This window comes from Drosophila nasuta, chromosome 2L (genome assembly GCF_023558535.2).
Source record: "Drosophila nasuta strain 15112-1781.00 chromosome 2L, ASM2355853v1, whole genome shotgun sequence".
Lineage (NCBI taxonomy): Eukaryota > Metazoa > Arthropoda > Insecta > Diptera > Drosophilidae > Drosophila > Drosophila nasuta.
Genome location: NC_083455.1, coordinates 8925581 through 8943819, shown reverse-complemented (window position 1 = coordinate 8943819; position 18239 = coordinate 8925581). Strand labels below are relative to the sequence as shown.

The following is an 18239-nucleotide window of genomic DNA, read 5'->3' as shown; positions in this document are numbered from 1 at the left end:
CGCAGTTTTCTTTCTTTTTTTTTTGCCACATGAAAATTAAAATAGAGTAAAACCCACAAATGAAATTTGACGACATTTTTATGCTCTATAAAAAACAGACTATGAAAGGAGTAAAATAAAAAGTATATTGCTAAGTTATTTTAACTATATAATTAACAACACTTTACAGATTTTAACGTTATGTTAAATTGTGATAACACGCAGTATTTTTGTATTCCCTTATGTTGAATTAAATCTTTAAAATGAATATATTTTCATTAAAAGTAAATTCTAAATTGTTCTATAATTTTTTTAATATATTGTAAAAATAAATAAAATAGAAAAATATGTAATGGGTTCACATTGTTTCTAATAAAAATATGCAACTGCTTGAATGAATTAAAAGAATAGTTGAAATATTCTTGACTAGACTTTTTCATAATTTTAGCTTCAAAAGGAAAGAGCATTTCACGGTCAAGCGCTTGAGACAAAAAGATGACGACAACGGAAAGTGCAAAATGTTGTAGCCACATATTTTAGCATTGTGTTTGCATTACTTTTTCCTTTTTTTCCTTTTTGTTAATTGTATAAGGCGACCAGAGACTCACATAGGTCGTTTTGGAACTTGAGACACAAGAAAAAGGGCAAAATGGAAGAAGAAAATCATCATATGCGAAAATGGGAAACAATTTGACGCCTCACATTGTTGACTGTCTCCGGAGGTCTCTTTCACTCCCTCAATGCATGGCACGAGTTGACCAAGCCTTGATGCGGAGACTTTTTGGGTAAGGTTAAGGTTTAGAGAGCTTCATGGCCAGCAGCAGACGACGACGACGACGACGTTGGAAATTAAATGCGCAAAAATTACGCTGCAATTATGCGGCGTCAGAGACGTTTTGTGAAAAATTATGGCTCTGGGAATTTTCGCTGTGCCAGCGAAAGTTTCCCGCCAGCTTTTGCCCTCGGTCCCTGGCTTGGCTTATATTTTATGACCATGTAAATGGCAAAGCCTGTAGCTGTAGCTGTAACTGTGGCTATAGATATGTGTTTTCCTCGTCGCCACCATGTCTTGGGTATAATAATCGCCCTGTGCGCGCCGTGAGTGTGAAGTGTTTGCCTTTTGCGTAGGTCGTGAGCCTCTGGAAACTGCACTTGATGATTAGGCATGATATATGCGACGACCATGTCCGGAAAATGTAGCCAAATGGGGGGGGAGTGCCTATATGCAACCAATTGCTTTCTTTACTCAACTGATTGGTCGTGTGATTATCGCACTTTGCGAGAGAATGCTCAGCGAAAAATTATAAGCTTTAAACATAACTGGAAATACATGAGCTATTGAGATTTCTTTCGATTTCATAAATATTTTCATTCTACACAAGAGCGCTCAGTTACTTTTTGTGCAAGTCTATAAAGCATTATGCTTAGTTACCTATTGACCAAGTCTTTTACGACTGCGAGTTTCATTGGCATTTCCTTATGTAATATGCAGACATTTAGCTGCCCACCCTTGTGCGCATCTGCGATGATGGTCCTGTGCTTACATTTAACAACCTGGGATGTGGCATTACAATTCTGCTGTAGACATGTGTAGTTTGCTTTTTGCGAACAACAATTTCAGCACATAAAACGCAAAAACCTTTGGCCCTAACAGTCATAAATGCGAACGATTCGCAGGACGTCAAGACTGTCAGACAGCGAGACAGTCGGACAGAAACACTCACCAAAGAGCTGTCAAAATGGCTCGAGGCGGAGTCTTTTTTGGTGGGCCATGGGATATATGTAGATACGTACAACAGAATACAACGTATAACACGCCTCCACGCACATGGGGCAAGAAAGATGCCGCCTGAATACAACTGTGGCAGAGTGTGTGTATTTCTCCCTGTCTCACTCTTTGTGGCACCTTATGGAGTGGGTGGAGTCGCGACTAGTTAAGGCAGCCAAGTGCTAGGTAAAATTAAAATAAAAATGCATAAATATGAATGATGAAGACATAAAAAAATATAAAAAGCAATGCCAAATGCCAGACAGTCAGTGCTGAACCAAAGTGCAGACTGGCAACTGAGTGCTAAAAATTATTTCAATTTCAACTTGAATGAGTTCTCTGTGAAGTTATAACTTTAACAGTCGTCATAATATTTTGAAATCAAAACTGCACTATAAACTAAAATACTAAATGGAAGTTGGAGTCGGAGTTGCGAGTTGTCAGTTGCCAGTTGAAACTGCAGTTGGAGTTGTTGAAGCCAGACCTAAGCAGAATGAAACCTGGGAATTTGGAGTCAGTCGCAGCTGGCGTTGACAGTGAGCATATGCGAGGGGGGAAGATTGTGTAGAGGGGGGAATCGGCTGTCCTCTGCTGTCCTCGGTGTCTTTTTGCCAGACCGTTTAATAGCTTTTCGGGGCAGAGACATAAGAAGAAACACGCCTACAAAAGGCAGCCAAAGAGAACTAGTTGCTTGTTGCTGGCAGAGTTGTTTCTCCTCTTGTTATTGTTGTTGTTGTTGTCAAATGTTGTTGCTGTTGTTGGTAACGCCTACCTAATCATTTTGGCGTTGACACTTGACACTTGAAAAAGAAATGAGACAACCACTGCGCTTTCTTTGTCTTTGTATTTGTCGTTGCCTTTGTCTTTGGTCTAGGATATTTGGGCATGAGCCTCCCTCATTCCGCATACGACATGTTGTACACACGCTGTTTAAATTTTTTTGTATTACTTTTTTGCCACTTGCCAGATGCGTTTGTAAATGAGCATGTGGGCGTGCGTGCCATTTTAGCTTTGAAGATTGCGTCTCTTTTCACAAATGGATATCTCAAATTTTCAAACTCGCTCTGTGACGTCAAATAAAAATGTACGAATAGAGGTCAATTATGATTTGAAATTACTTTATTATTTTTTAATTAATATTACAATAATTAAATTCAGTCCAATTTAAGCTTTTCAACATTGACATATTAATGAACTTAAAGAAATATTTAAAAGAAACATCAAATAATTTCATTAACAATAACTAGAAAATAAATTGCACAGAAAATAAGCAATTAGAATCACTGGTTTTAATGGAAGAGAATTTACGAATATTAATATTTTTATATTTACAAGATTTTAAACTAACTTGAAATTCATTTTTTTAATATTTTCAATTTATTTCTTAAATAAAAATATATAATATTAATCATAGCTACACAATAAGCTACTTAAAATTAGTAACTCATTCGTAACAGTTTTATTAATAAATTATAACAACAGAAGTAAGATAAGATCATTAAGATATATTTACATAAGTTGATTAAATGTTTCTATCAATTTTTTTTATAAAATTTGTGTGAATAAACTATAAGGCTAGGCAATATTAATAGACTTGTTTATACTGCACTGATGCTTTATTCTGACATAAATAAATCTAAATAAACTTTTATAAAATATAAATAAATTGAATCATATCTGACCTACACTAAAATGTAATAAGTAAAATAAGTAAAGAAACTAACTTTAATGTTATTCCCTATTTCATAAAGAAAGTAAGACACAAGAAAGAGCATTTCCAAGGCAACATAAATGAATTTCCTTGTGCCTCGGTGATGTCTTAATCTGACATGCTTGTCAGACCTCTCAGAGCGAAAAAAGTTGACACCGTCTTTGACAGAGTCGTGTAATTGATTTGTTGTTTTTTAAATGTACAGCTCATTGGGATAAACTCTATAAATTATGCACTTGAGACTCTGAGACTCAGCTGTCTCTGGCCTCACATTGTGGGAGTTGATTCCATTGAGGCGTGGCATTTTTTGGAATGTTGCATGCAAAATGCTAGCTGGCAAATGGCGCATGAAAAACCAAAATCAATAACAAAAGCGTACAGGAAGCAGCGAAAAACTTTTCAGAATTGCCAACTCAGAGTTTTTCTTTATTTTTTTTTTCTTTTTTTTTTCTTTTTGTGGTCGCTTCATTTCACAAGGTTTTTCCGTAACCCCAGAAAAAGCCAAAAGAAAATGAAGAGGCAAAAAGAAGAAAAAAAAAAACACAACACGCTTATTTAAGCAATAATTTCTTAACGCTCTTTTTCAGGTTTTTGGTTTTTTACGTTACAAGTTTTTTTTTTTTGTATTTCGTGCTTTGTTGTATTTTGATTAATGGTCCCTCTCATAAAGTGACACATTGAAAATTGGAAAGCAAATCAAGCACAAACACAAAAAAAAATTACAGCCGAAAAGTCGCAAAGCAAACGCATGAAATCAGCACAAAAATAAATAAATAATAATAATAAAAAAAGGCCAAGAAAAAAGAAAATGTGAAAAGTGAGAGGCGAGAATCTAAAGGAAATTGTTGCTAAAAGTGTAAAAAGTTGAGCCTCTGCCCAAAGGTCGTCAAAGTGAAAAATTCGATAAACGAAAATGGACAACAACAGCAACAATCAGGGAAGGAGCCAAAGATGAAGATGGAGAGAGAGAGAGAGAGGGAGAGAGAGAAGTAAAGTAGTCAGCAACAATGGAGCAGCGCACGAATTGAAACGGAAATCCTTATTGAACTAGAGTGAGCCTCAGGGAGAGGACGTTGGCGAGCAAGAATCGCTGCTGCTGCTGCTGCGTTGGCAAACCGGAAAAGCATGCTGCCGAAAATTTGTGCTGAGTGGCAGCCTGAGAGTGCTGCACGTGTAGGCTCCAAGGGGGAGGATGGGAGGAGGAATGCTGCTGTCCAGCGGCGGATGCCTAATGGCAACGCGACACAAAACTCAGACGCACACACGTAAAGCACCGGAAATGGCTTAAAATGCTTTGCTCTCTCTTTCTCTCTATATCTGTCTCGTACTCTTGGTTTGCCAATTTGATGTCACTTGAGGCACAAACGTCTCATCAGGCAGCAAATATCTTAAATCAGCGCCACAAATTGTACTCACTGGAAAATCTCTCTGCAAATCTGACCTCGATTTTTGCGTAAAGCTGTTATAATTCAGTCCTAAAGCTGTTTTCCCATCTCGAGTTTAACACATATTTCTCTGGCATTGAATGGCAGCTACATCAACTTTAATTAAGCCTACAACTGGCCAGAACAGAACAGAGCAGAGCACAGAGTCAGTTAGTGAACCAACCACACAAAAACACTTGTTAGCCAAGTTGCTGCTACCCAAAACAATGCGGCCCAATTGAGCTGCAGTCGGTCGAACTTTTCGTTGACCAGCTGACCAGGTTTTTCACTCATTGTCCAATCTGTCTTAACTGGCAATTTTCGTAAAAATGCTGGCACACACAGGAGGGAAATACACATGCAAAATAGGCCAGGTCCCCAAAAAGGGCTTTTGAGCTGGTGCCTCGTTGTGCTGATTTTTCATTTAATATCGTCCGAAAAAGGTAACTCAACAGTTATGTGTGTGTGTGTGTGTGAATTGGCACCTCAACTGTGAGAGACTGTGAAACTGTGGCAGAGAAAGATAGCTGAGAGAGAAAGGCGCCCGTAGTTTTAAGCATAACGAATTGGATTGTCATGGCAATCGATAAATATTTGCACACATGGCCTGCTACAACGAGGCGCCTCTTAATGTGGGCTAAGTGCCCAGAGCGCAGAAGTGGAAAGAGGGAAAGGGAGAGGGAGAGGGGGAGGGAATGCACCTGCAAATCAAGCTAAGCTACAACTTGGCCACACAAGCGTATTAGGCCAGCAGCAACAGCAGCAGCAGCAAGCAGCCTTTGGTCAATATTAAATGACAGCTTTCAAGGCGGTTCAAGCCTTCCTTCCTCCCTCAATTCAACTCAACTGAACTCAACTCGACGCACAACAGCAATCGCATTCACAATCCCAATGCCAATCCTCGTAGCGTTTGCCAAATAGAATTTAAATCTGTTAAATCCTCGTACATGACAGTTTTCTGTGTTGAATTTGTCTTTGCTTCAATTGTTGCTCGTGTTATTTTCTCCTCTCTCTCTGCCATTCGTTTTTCTTTATTTATTTTTTACTTATGGCTGGCAGCAGTCTGGCTAAGAGCTCCTGCAGCAATCATCCTTGAACCAAACCAAACCAAACCGAACCCATTCCATTTGTCGTTCGGTGGGGATTTCATCTTTTAAGCTTCCTCTGGTTTTTGGTCTTGAGTCTTGAGGTGATTTTGATTGAGTGCGATTTGTACTTTGTGTTGCCTACGTGTTTTGGTTTTTTAAATAATATTTACCTCATGTGGTTGTACTTTTTGTGTATCTAGGATTTATTGTTGCCTTTTGCCATCTGATTGCCATGACTGTGTCTGTTACTGTGACTGTGACTGTGTGACTACGAGACTCTCACTTTTTATTACTTCTTCGTGTGCCAACGGATATTGTTTGATATTATTTTTTTGTTGCTGTTGATGTTGCTGCTGCCGCTTGCCATTTACTTTTTAGTTAGTTTTGACAATTTTTCTCCATTGTGCCTGGCATAGATATTTATGTATTTACTCAGCCGTAGCAAAGGAAATGGATTTATTATAGAAGCTAACGTTGCAGGAAATTGATATGGAGCACTTTTGATGACAGTCACCTCAAATGTCGTAAAATGAAAATAGTCTACATTTTAGGTAAAAATGTATTTGCCGAATATTTGAATAAAAGGTAAACCCAAATTAGTATAAATATTAAATTAAATGATGTGAATTGCTTTAGATTGTTGAGTAAACTAACATTAATTCTTTACTATTTCAATACAGATTTATTAGCTCAAGATTTATACACCAGCTCCACAAATATATAATAATATAACATTGTGACTCTAGCTGTTGCCTAGACTTAGTTGCGTTGGTTGGCAATCTGGTATATTGGCCTCTATGGTTTATTTTGAACGCAGTAGTATATCGATGTACAATATAGAGCCTTCGGATGTATTTTAGTATTTTTCTGTACATTAGTTTGGTATATTTTAATAAAAACACCGCATTGTTTTGTTTTTGTTTAAATGGTTAGCGAGTATTTCTTAGTCATGTATGCTCCACTTTCTTTCTTATTTATTATTTCCATTAACAAAGTTAAGTTTGATATGGGAACATTTCATTTTAGAACTTTAATTTTTATATAATATATTTTATGATATGTATTTTGATTTATATTTTATACTTTATGTATGGATTTTAATATTTTTGCTTTTGTACTTTAATTTTACTGTAACTAAATTAATAATTATAACTTTTTGTTCTGAATGTTAAACGCTCTTAATAAATAAAATATATATTATAAATATATATTATATTTTTAATTGAAATTTCTTTTTGAGCTTTCACATTTTAATCAGAATCAATCGCCACACCTTTCGCAGAGCATTTCTTCAGGGAATTTCTCAAGTTCAATGTACAACCAAAGGTATCTCAGAGGCCATTGGCCTTTTGGGAGGCCTGCAAATTATCCATTTGGCCAAGCAAGCAAGTGCAGTCTCAATAGCGGACCATAAATATCTGCGCGAGTCGTAAACTAAACAAATTAACGCCCTCTAGGCCAGACAGATCTAAATGTGGACTGTTGAGGCTATCAACTTAATGCTAAATCGATCATGAAAGCGGCGCTGAGTACAACAACAATAACAACAACAAGAAGAAAAATATAAACATAAAGTCGGTCAAAGAGTTCGGCTAAATGGACACGAGACAGTCCAGATCAAAATCATTTTACGATTGCAATAAACAGCGAGGAGCACTGAAATAGTTTCAACAGCAAATGCCTTTAAACTGATTTACGATACGATAACTTTGCTAACAAGCTGTAGAAATTGGCACTTAACGCAGGGCGAAATTACGGCGAAATTTTCTGCTGAGACACTTGGAAAGCAGGCAGAACCCTTTGGCTAAAAAGAATTACAATTTTTGTATAAAAGACACTTGTGATGATCAGAAGGGCATCAGTCATCAGTCATCATTCACTGAAGCTACCAAGATGTTCAAGAAATCAGTTCTAAGCCTGCTGCTTGTTGCCACCTGCCTTGCCTTAGCAGCTGCCACTCAAGATGCTGCCGCCCGCAAAGCTGGTAAGAATTCAGAAATATTAATAACTAAATCAATTCTTTAACTAAACTTTTCTGTAGCTCCTGTCCAAGTGCAGCCTCGGTTGCTTTGGCTTAAGCGTGGTGAATCCCAGCAACAATCGCCAATTGTGATTGTCCAACAACCTCAGGATAGCAACTCCAATAGACATCACTATCAGCAACCTCCTCCACCACCTTACTGGTCCGACTACTACTCCTATTCTCCACAAAGGCCTCAGCGTCCTCAAGGCATCTCTGACTATCCAACCATTGTCATCGTTAACCCGAATAATGCTCAGAACTTCACTTTCGACCTTCCGACAACAACCGCTGCTTCGACCAGAAGGCGCAGCAACATCTTCAATCGCCGTAGCTCGAATCCTATTGTTGATCTGCTGCAGGACTCCATTGATGACGACTCTGAGGTGATCAGCGCTGCCGACAATGTGGACAACGATGGTGTGATCACCATTCCCCAGCAGATTCCTCAGCCTCAGAAATATGCCGCCGAGGAGCGCAACGAAGAGCTGGGCGACGATGAATTGGCACTTTTGGAACGTCAGGCTGAACGTGGTCTCAGTCCCAAGAACCTCATCTCGTTCCTCATGCAGGACAAGCAACGCAGGCGCGTTCAGGAGGCCATCGCCGGCATCTACTTGAGGAACTACAATCTGAATCGAAAGTGAATCACACACCAATCAGAACAACAACACCAACAATAACAAATAACAAATAACTGACTCTGTAGTTGCGTATCGAAGTCAAATAAATTCGAAATTATTCGAGGCAAAAGCCAAGCTAAGCCCAAGCTCTCTTCTCTATTTGTCTTCATTATGCCCGTTTTGGCAAAAGCAACAGCAACAGCAGCAACAGCAACAGCAGAAGCACACTTTATCATAGCTCTCTAGAGAAATCTAAGCTGAGTTCGTTCCTCTCCCCTCTATCTCGCTCTTGCTCAGCACATTTCTGGTTTTGTTTGCCTCTGTTTCAGCTATTCTAAGTATTTTCTTTTATTTCATTTTATTTGTTGCTACAACTATACTGCATTGTTACGACTTTTGGAGCAGCAGTCGCAGCACTAAAATAATCTGCAACTGCAGTTGAAATATTTATTTGCAATTCCCCAAACTAACGTGTGTTTCACTATTTTCCTTCTCTTGCCTGCATCGTTCTATCGGCAGCAGCAGCAGGTGGAGCAGTCTCTGGCTCTAAGCTTACAGATTCATTAAGTTATGTGCATTGAGCTCTGAGCTTCCATTGCATTTATTATTGTTTCAGGCACGAAACTTTTTCACTCAAAAGTAACTGAGTTTCGAAATTTTGTTGCGCAACAATTTGTATTTATTTTTTTGTTCGCTGAAATATAATATAAATAAAGTGTGTGACTTGACATAAGTTCAGCGTAATTATAGTAACTTTTAAAGGTCATTCGAGTTTCTGAAAACAAGTGAGATACAGAGATACAAATAAGTATAAAAGCATATGTTGAAATACGTGCTATACTCTATGAGAGATTGTAAAATTTGGAGTAAAGTTACCTTGTATTTAGTAGATCTTGGTTTTTCAATTTAAATTGGTTTTAATTGAAATTAATTAAACATTTCTGTTAGTATTCATAAATCACATGCTATAAACTTGCAGCTTAAAGAAGTTAGTTTTTGCTCCAGACTTGTGTATAACTTTTCTTATTCGATTGTCAGTTATGCCCAAAAAAAATGAACCAAAAAAAACTTTGCAGACTTTAAAAGCGTTAAAACCAAGGCATATTTCGCAGACGGTGGAAAAGTTTTAACCATTGGCAGAACACGAGTATTTTGTAGCTACAGCAGCTATCAAAGTATGCTCGGCTCACATTCCTTTAGCTTAGTAGTTGGCCATTTCGTTGTTGTAAGGATGCGACGAGTGGAAGTAGAAGTAGAAGTAGCCGTAGAAGGTGGTGGCAACAGGAAAGCGCTTACAAAAACAAGAGTGCTGAAAAAATGCCACCTCATACCTGGATGTCTAGGAGTCTCGAGCTCCTTTTTTGGGGGCAGATTCTTTTTATGTGGCCCTGTGCACACAAGGACCAGGTGAAGGCAAGAGAGGGAGAGAGAGATTGGAAGAAGGATGCGGACACGGTTGTACGGTAGCTGCTGCATGCTACCGTTTGTTGCATGTCCTGCGGCGGCCGAACTTGTTTGAAATTTGACGTGTGTAGTTTGGTATCCTGGCAAAAGAGAGAGAGCTGGAGAAACTGAGAGCTTAGAGCTTGGCAGAAGGCAGAAGGAGATAGGAGGCTCAACGCCAGGAGCTGTGTTTGGAGCTGCACTTATTTTTGCAAATTTATATGCAACAACAGCAGCATCAGGAGCTGAAGCAGCAGCAGGACGAAAAATGTTCGTTTCAATTTCGCTTTTTTTGCTCGGCTCGAGCTTCGCTTAACAAATTGATGAATGTCTCGACTTGGCTGAAAATGCTCCTGCTGCTGCTGCTGATGCTTCTGCTGCTGTAGGAGGCCTGTTTTTAGAGGGGGGGCATTGTTGCCTGACCAAGTTTAGTAAGATGAATGTTTGCCCAGGCAAATGACAGGCAGCGAGTGCCTTCCATCTTGATTTTTGAGTGCATAATGACAGGAGGAGCCACAGCTAGAGACCTGGTCGAATGGCTGGCCATGTAATTGGTTAGCACCGGCACCGGCATCGACCAACACAGCTCCGGCTCTTAAAGTGCTGTCAGTGCCAGGCCAAAAGGAAGCAAAACACAGCAACCAAACTACCAAGAAGAAAAAAAGGTGGGAGGCAACAAAAAAAAAAAAACTAGCACCATCAAAGGCAACCGGATAAAGCGTCTGGTGGGCGATGGAGGCGTCATCCTCATCATCGTCGTGGTTTGTCTCGGTTTGCAATTTCACAAATGGATTTGTTGTAATTTCTTTTGCCACAGCACCTGATGCTCACACAGAGACAGATAGATAGACACAAAGACAGGCGGACAGAGAGACAGCGGGACATTCAGACAGTGCAAACAGAGAAATACACAAAATACAAACAATGTGTGGAAATAGGAAATAACAAAAAGGCGAACAGCGCGAAACAAACGAAACAACCGAACACCAAACGGTAGAAACTTTTACACTTTACACATTTACACATATGAAAATATTTTTTTTGCAAGTTTTTATCACTATACCAAAAGAGTTTTCCCCTCTCTCCATCCTCAACTAGTCTAAGCAAGGAAACCGAAGAGGAGGAGAAAAAAACATTTATGGGATTTGTGTTTGCCAGACATGTTTGCATTTTGTATATGCGATATGTTTGAAAATCCCATTTCTGCCATTTCGTTTCCTAGTTCAGCGTGAAAAGCGCTGGAATATCAACTGCTGTTTTTTTTTTTCATTCTGTTATCGTGGGTAAAGTTTAGGGTTGACAAACGGAACAGCGGAGTGAAGGAGAAAGAGTTGAAAACATACTCTAAAATATGAAGATTGAAAGTTATCGCTTTAATGGTTTGCGTGTTTGCGTTACTGGAAAAATTATGAACTTAATTGGTTTCATTTTGTAATTATACTACCATATTTTGTAGTTCATGTAGTTTCGTAATAGCTAGGAACTTTAATTGAGATGAATAAATTATATAAATTTAAAAAAAAATCGGATTATAGTGCAAGCTTTTGGTGAAGTTATTACTTTTTGAAAATTTGTATATTATTATTTTGTATCAATATTGCTTTATTGATATTAAAAATTCATATTTGGAAAATGTTTTTATTAAAGTTTATTTATGCTACGTTTTGTGCAATCGAGTTGTTAATAAGAATTGCAGAAAATTCTGATTTAATTGCTGATATTGTCTAAACTTTATTCTCGCATCTATATAAAATATTATTCTCTTATTATTAGTACACATATTTGGAAATTATCTTTAAAATATATATGTCTATATAGAGTTAAAGAATTTTGTGCGCGTCTATTAAGAAGATAATAATTTAAGAAATTTTGTTTATGTAGTCTGAGATCTCTCAAAGATTAACTTTCTATAATCTTTATTCTTTTCTATCCAAAACCTCATATTATATTTTTATAATAATATTAAATGTACATTCCATATAATATATAAAATATAAACATATTGTCAAACTAAGCATATTGCTTGCGTAATTTCTTAATAAGAATTTCGGAAATCTTGGATTATAGTTTGCGATTTGTTTAAGTTCCTATTATTATATTATCACACATTAATATTTTAATGTAAATAGTAAATGCAAACATTTGTAAAGCTATCTCTAAAATACATTAATCTATTTTGCGTTGATCATTAGGTTCGCTAAGTCTTTGTGCAGTCGCGTCAATATTAGATTTCCTGGTGTCTAATGAAAAATGATCACTTTGCGTGCTGTTTTTATTTGTTGAATGAAAGGGGGATAGAGAAAAGTGTTGAATATACACTATATTTATTATTAATATGCCAAGCCAAAGTTTGCAGCCATAATGACCGCAACTGACCATCACCAGATCTCCTCCTCTGTCCGCTTTGGAATCCTCTTTGCTCGAATTCGAATGCGCCGTTGTCGTCTGTTTCGTTTTACAAATGACTTTCGTTCACGTTAGCTCCGTTCGTTGTCGTCGACGACTTTACCAACTTAAGTCATAATTTTCCATCATAATTTTCTATTTTTTCTATTTATTATGTCCAAGTTGTTGCTGTGTTGCTTCCACGTCCTTGTTGTGGCTCAGCTTGATTAGTTTCTCGTTTGCTTGTCTGCGTCTCTTTCGTTTCGTTCCGTTTCGTTTCTTCGTTTCTTTCGTCTGCATGTCGCCATATTACATTGTATTTAGCTTGGTCAAGTTAATGCCACTATAAGCAAATTGAGGTTATGTTGACTCTGTTTAGTGCTTTCGCTTTATTGTTGTTAGAGCGTTTTAGCTTTGATTTCAGTTTGTTCCACTATTTACTTGATTGATGTGCCTGATAGATTGTTGATTGAGTGCTGAATGTTACAGTTTTCGCAATGAAATTGAGTTTCTTCAAGCAGTTTGCTTTGCCATTTACGATGTCGAATTGGAACGGCTATTAAATTGTATCAAAGATTTGTTTATGATACGATTACGTCATAAATTAATGAGCCTCTATTTGAATAAATGTATATTAGGCATGTATAATAAAATATATATTATAAACTCGGTCATATTTAATATTCTAAGCTGAATAATTTGTATTTCAATTCTTCTTGAAGTATTGTGGTGTATTATATTTCTGATTAATATTAAATGAGTATGCCAGTTCCTTCATTTCGCAATACCAGCATCATAAATAAGGAAAAAACTGAGGGGGGCTGCTACAAAAAAGGCAACAAGACGCAACCATAAGCGAATGTCCGCCCACACGAACGGCAATAAAATGATATAGAAATCACCGAGAGCGCACAATAAATTCGAAAATGAAATGAAATGTGCCGCCAACTGGCAACAACATTATGTCAAGTGTGCATGCAGGCGACACCTACAACACAAATCGCAGGGAAATACCCAGAACCAGGCGCTCAACTGCGGAAGCAATGCATTTTGGGGGTAGACACAAAAAAACATATACGTAACATACATATACATTTTGGGTGGTTCCCGCGCTTTGTAGGCCGCTCCGATTACAGGCGAAAATGCAGCCAACGAAAATAATAAATAAACCAGAAGGAAATTTATGAGTTCATGGCATATCGAAAGGGCAACACTCTTTCTACTAATTAAGCTATTTTACGACATCATTTAAATAATAATAAATGCACTTTTAAATAATATAACACTCATATAAATAATAAATACAATCTTTTAATCATTTGTTCAGATTCAAATTTTATATTACCATTACATAAATTATTGCTTATCTTTACTTGCTTTATTGCTTTATCTTGATTATATTTCAATTTAAAATGAGTTATTTTCTTTATTTAAAAGAGCAAAGAGAAGTAATATTAAATAAATTAAATGTAGATATATATATAGATTCATTATTTTTTTTTAACAAGTAAAAAAGACGTGAGAAGATCAAATTTGTCCGGAGTTATTCTTAAAATATATTGGTATATTGATCTAGCACCGTAGAGTACAAATAGTATTCTTACAATACTAAAAATACCGCCGTGTGTTGCATAATTGAAGAGAAACCTCATGTACCCTATGTTGAACACATTAAACTGCTGTCGAACAATGTTTGTCGCAATTTATGCTTTGATGTGGCATAGCGCATTTTGTGTGCTATTTTTAAATGTTTGGCAGCATTCGCACAGCAGGTGGCTTGGCCTATGGGCCACGGCCTGCTCTTGGAAATGGACCTGAGGAGGCTTGTGAAAAGTACCGATCCAGAGAACGTGACCAACTAGCCATGTTGACAAAGTTGCGTCCACTTGAAAACTGTTAATAAATCAAAGAACATTTGTCATGCACACGCCTCAACGTTTGCCACAAGAATTGCCACAATGCCAAGACACAGAGAAGGAGAGAAGAAGAGAAGGGGGAAGTAAGGTTTTCTTACAGTTCTCTGGGTCTGGGTTTCTATACCTGTTGCGCAGGCGCCGCTGAGCAGAGTTTATGAGGGTGCTGCTCTGTTGTTGTTCAAGTTAAAGTTGAAGTCTGTTCAATTGATTCGATTAACGGCTTCGAGATAACAACTGCTACAGTTTTGTTACTGACCACAGCATAAGCGAAGTCTGGTTCTCAGACCTCTTCGACTTCTCAGTACTAAAACCTCAAACGCCCCTCCGTTGTTCCCTGTTCTCTGTTCTCGGTTCTCTGTTCTCCATGTCGACTGCAGACACATAAATCATTTCTGTTTATTAATATCTTTTGGTTTTGCCAGCGTCTGTGCTCTCTTTTTATTTTGGCAACTTTGTTTTGTTAGTTTTCAAAATCGATTTACAAATTTATACACAAGTTGGAGTTGGGTTCTCAGCAGCCATATAGTATGTATGTTTTATATAGATGCTGGTTGTATTTTATTATACCCTTGCTTAATGTTACTCTTGCTAATATGAAAAGAGAACAACTTGGATGATGTGAGGACATGCTCGCTTAACTAGCCTTGAAAATATTATTAATTATATTTGGACGAGCAAAAAATACATAAATCAGCTGCTTCTCATAAAATTGCAAGATTCTTTGGTTTGGTGTGTGCATAAGCATTAATAATTAAAAAAAAAAGAATATGAAAATAAAATGTGGAACCGTTAAGCTTAAAGTAAACAGGTAAATAAAACTTTTGATAAATTATTCAATATTCATTTTCATAAATTGAGTACGCAACTGTATACTGTATACAAATGCATTAATTTTTCAAAAATGCTACATTGCCCAATGCCTCGTTTATCATTTTAATTTGCCACTTTGATACACTTTTAAATAATGTATAAAAAATGCAAAGTAAATAAACAAAACTGCGTAGCAAGAAAAAATGTTGATTGAAAAAAAAAAACGAAATGGAGAAAAAAATACAAATGAATAAACATAAATAATGCCCCACACGGCCTCACAAGATTTGCTTTTCTATATACATATTCATACAAAAGAAGAAGAAAAATTAAAAGAGAATAACAAAGAGAGAAGAGAAAAATGTTAAACGAAGCGAAACGAAGCCGACGCGTCTCCACTGACCACTTGAAAGAAAATCAGATAAACGAATTGAATTGAATTGAATTTAGTTTAGTTAGTCAGTAGGCAGCTGAAATTATAATACTCGTAATGCGTTACACATTGTGTAGGCAGTTCAACGTAGACCTAAAAAAGTCAAATGCCCCTCGATCCCCTTCTGTCTGACTGTCTGATTTCAATAGGTTCATTTGATTCGTTTTTCTTCTTCTCTTTTTCATCGCTAGTTCACTAATTAACGTGGCACAAATTAGTGGGACCCCCTGGCAGAGAGATCTATGCTCGGGTAAACAATGCAGTCATGTTGAAGATTTCGAAATAGATTCCTCCTGATCAGCTCCCGCGGTGCATATGAAAATTGTTTAATAAATTAATTACCCCAGATATAATCAGAAATCAAGTGTCACAAACACACAAGTTATTTGGGAAATTTTCTACATAAAAATTCTAAATTTAGTTCCACTGAGAAGAGTTCAAAGTTGAATGTATTTTTTGATAACTTGACATTAGATTAAATTAGAAAATGTTAAGTAAGTTAATTTGTCATATTTCTTGTTTCAAATTATAAATATTTCAATTTGATTTTTAGTATTAATTAAAAACAATTGTATTGCTTTTGGTCTTAGATATCAATTCAATTCTCCAATTTGATCTTTCAACAGCGCATTCCTCGTTCTTTGTGGCCGACTTTATTCTCATCTTTTCTTGGGTCTCTTTTTTGTTTTCATATCGCGCTGGAAATCTAAGCCACTGAAAATGATATGATTAAATTGTTTCTTTGATTCCAAGTGTGTGCCCTTAGCTCGGAGAAGGCATTGTTGTCATCATCTTCATCTCATTGTGCGTCATCAAGAACAAAGTTAATTTTCAGTATTATTTTTTCTTCTCTTTTTTTTTAAACAGTGAAAGAATAGGAGAGGGCTAGGCACCGGGCAGCACTTGTTTTAAATTAATCTTCATTAGGGTCAGCCGGAGAATAAAATAAGTGTGTTGTTGGGAGGGGGCTTTCGAGGTCGTTGAGGCATATGTTGCAAGTTGCCACTTGCCACACACACACACACAGAAGCACACAAACTGTTGGGTGACGCGAACTTTGATTGAATTTTCATTAATTTTTGCGCTGCGGTCGCAACTTTATTCGGCAAATGTGCGCCATAAATCATAGGACTATAAAACCAACAACTACAACAATTTATAAAAATAAAAAAAAAAAAAAAAGTTCAACTAGAGAATGTTGTCAACTTTTCACTTTTAATTAGTTGGCAACCTGAAAAATTTGGGTCACGCTGCACGAGCATAAATCAAAAATGCACTTCTGCAAATATTTGTGCAAAAATTTTATAGCGTTGCATGCCACCTAGAAGTATGCAACACTATGGTGCAACTGGGCGTGGCAACTCCTGCATTGCTCTGCCAAGAGCAGATGTTCATGCCTGTGGCTTTTGCTTCACAACTACATGCTATATACAGTATGTTCTGGTAGTTTAAAACAATGCGAAGCAGTTCATAAAAATTAATTTATAACACGCACACAATTTATTTCAATCAATCCTTCACAGCTCCCAAATAGATCGTTTCAATTTTGATTAACATTGATAAATTTGCGGACAGTCCGAATTTGAAGATACAACTTTAAAGCACCTGATTCTCGACACGCGTTTGAGCAACACCAACACCAATAGCAACAGCAACGGCGGCAGCAAAAACAACGACAACAGCAACTGTAACTAGTCTGGTTTAACATGGCCAACAGACTGCTCAAATGGTCCAGACTGTCCAGACTGGTTCTCTGTCCCCTCCTCTCTCTCTCTGTGTGTTTCTCTATGTCGAACTTATCCAGCAGACATGTAAATTATGTTGGTTTTTTGGCCAGTTTGGGAATTTGCAAGCATTCAGAGCAAACAGACAAACCCTCTAACACCGACTATCCGGCCCCCATTCTCGGGTTTCCGTTATATATAGCTCTGTTCCTCGGTCTCTTAATGCGGCTGCTTAAAGCGTTCCTCAATTTTACTACTAAAAGTGAGAAAGCGCAAGTCATGAACGAAAATAGCCGCTCAATAAACATTTCATCTACTTTTCTATCTTACGAGTATATATTAAATAGCAACTCTAAACTAATTCAGTTGTTTTTTAAATTAATTTGTTATCAACTTCTATGGAAATAGTTCAAAAATCGCTGAAGATAATGGAACGAACTTTCGTTGCTAAGTACTGCCCACTTTTAAAGGTGCTTTATATATAGGCGATAAGGTAAACAAGGAAATAAATACATTCTTCAACAACAATATTGACAACTCTTGTGTTATTATCTTAATAAATAAAATAAAAATACATTGCAGAGATATAATTGAAATGTATACTGAAAAGATAATAAATAAAAATGAACAAATAATCTACAGTCTACGAAACATTTCGCCATTTAAGCAAACGCTATTTTCCTAACTTCTAGTCCAGCCCCTTTTTAACTCATTTATGTATGTTATTAATCTGACAAATTAGAATTACCTTCCATGAATGTTATTGCATTGTTATGAATTAAATGACGTCACTTTTGCTGTGTCAATGCACTCGCTGCTTGATAAGCTCAAAGGGGTAAACAAATAAATGCCAAAACAAAACAAATAATAAAAAAGCTATTTTTAAATCAAGTGTGCAAGTCATCACAACAATCT

At 36.9% G+C, this 18239-nt stretch overlaps 2 protein-coding genes across 4 annotated transcripts in view; one reads left to right on the top strand and one right to left on the bottom strand.

Moving 5' to 3' along the window:
* LOC132798225 (discoidin domain-containing receptor 2) overlaps positions 1–18239 on the bottom strand; it is a 160300-nt gene that overhangs the window by 119792 nt on the left and 22269 nt on the right. The window lies entirely within an intron of this gene.
* Positions 7845–8724, top strand: LOC132798508 (uncharacterized). The gene is made up of 2 exons (XM_060810388.1): positions 7845–7954; positions 8012–8724. The coding sequence occupies exons 1-2, from the start codon at positions 7864–7866 to the stop codon at positions 8635–8637; spliced, it is 717 nt and encodes a 238-aa protein (XP_060666371.1). The 5' UTR covers positions 7845–7863; the 3' UTR covers positions 8638–8724.

What these genes read in the sequence shown, in the direction of transcription:
- LOC132798508 (XM_060810388.1), top strand. Translation starts at nt 7,864, where the DNA reads ATGTTCAAGAAATCAGTTCTAAGCCTGCTGCTTGTTGCCACCTGCCTT. An exon ending in TGCTGCCGCCCGCAAAGCTG is followed by an intron (nt 7,955 to 8,011) that starts GTAAGAATTCAG and finishes ACTTTTCTGTAG; the next exon opens with CTCCTGTCCAAGTGCAGCCT.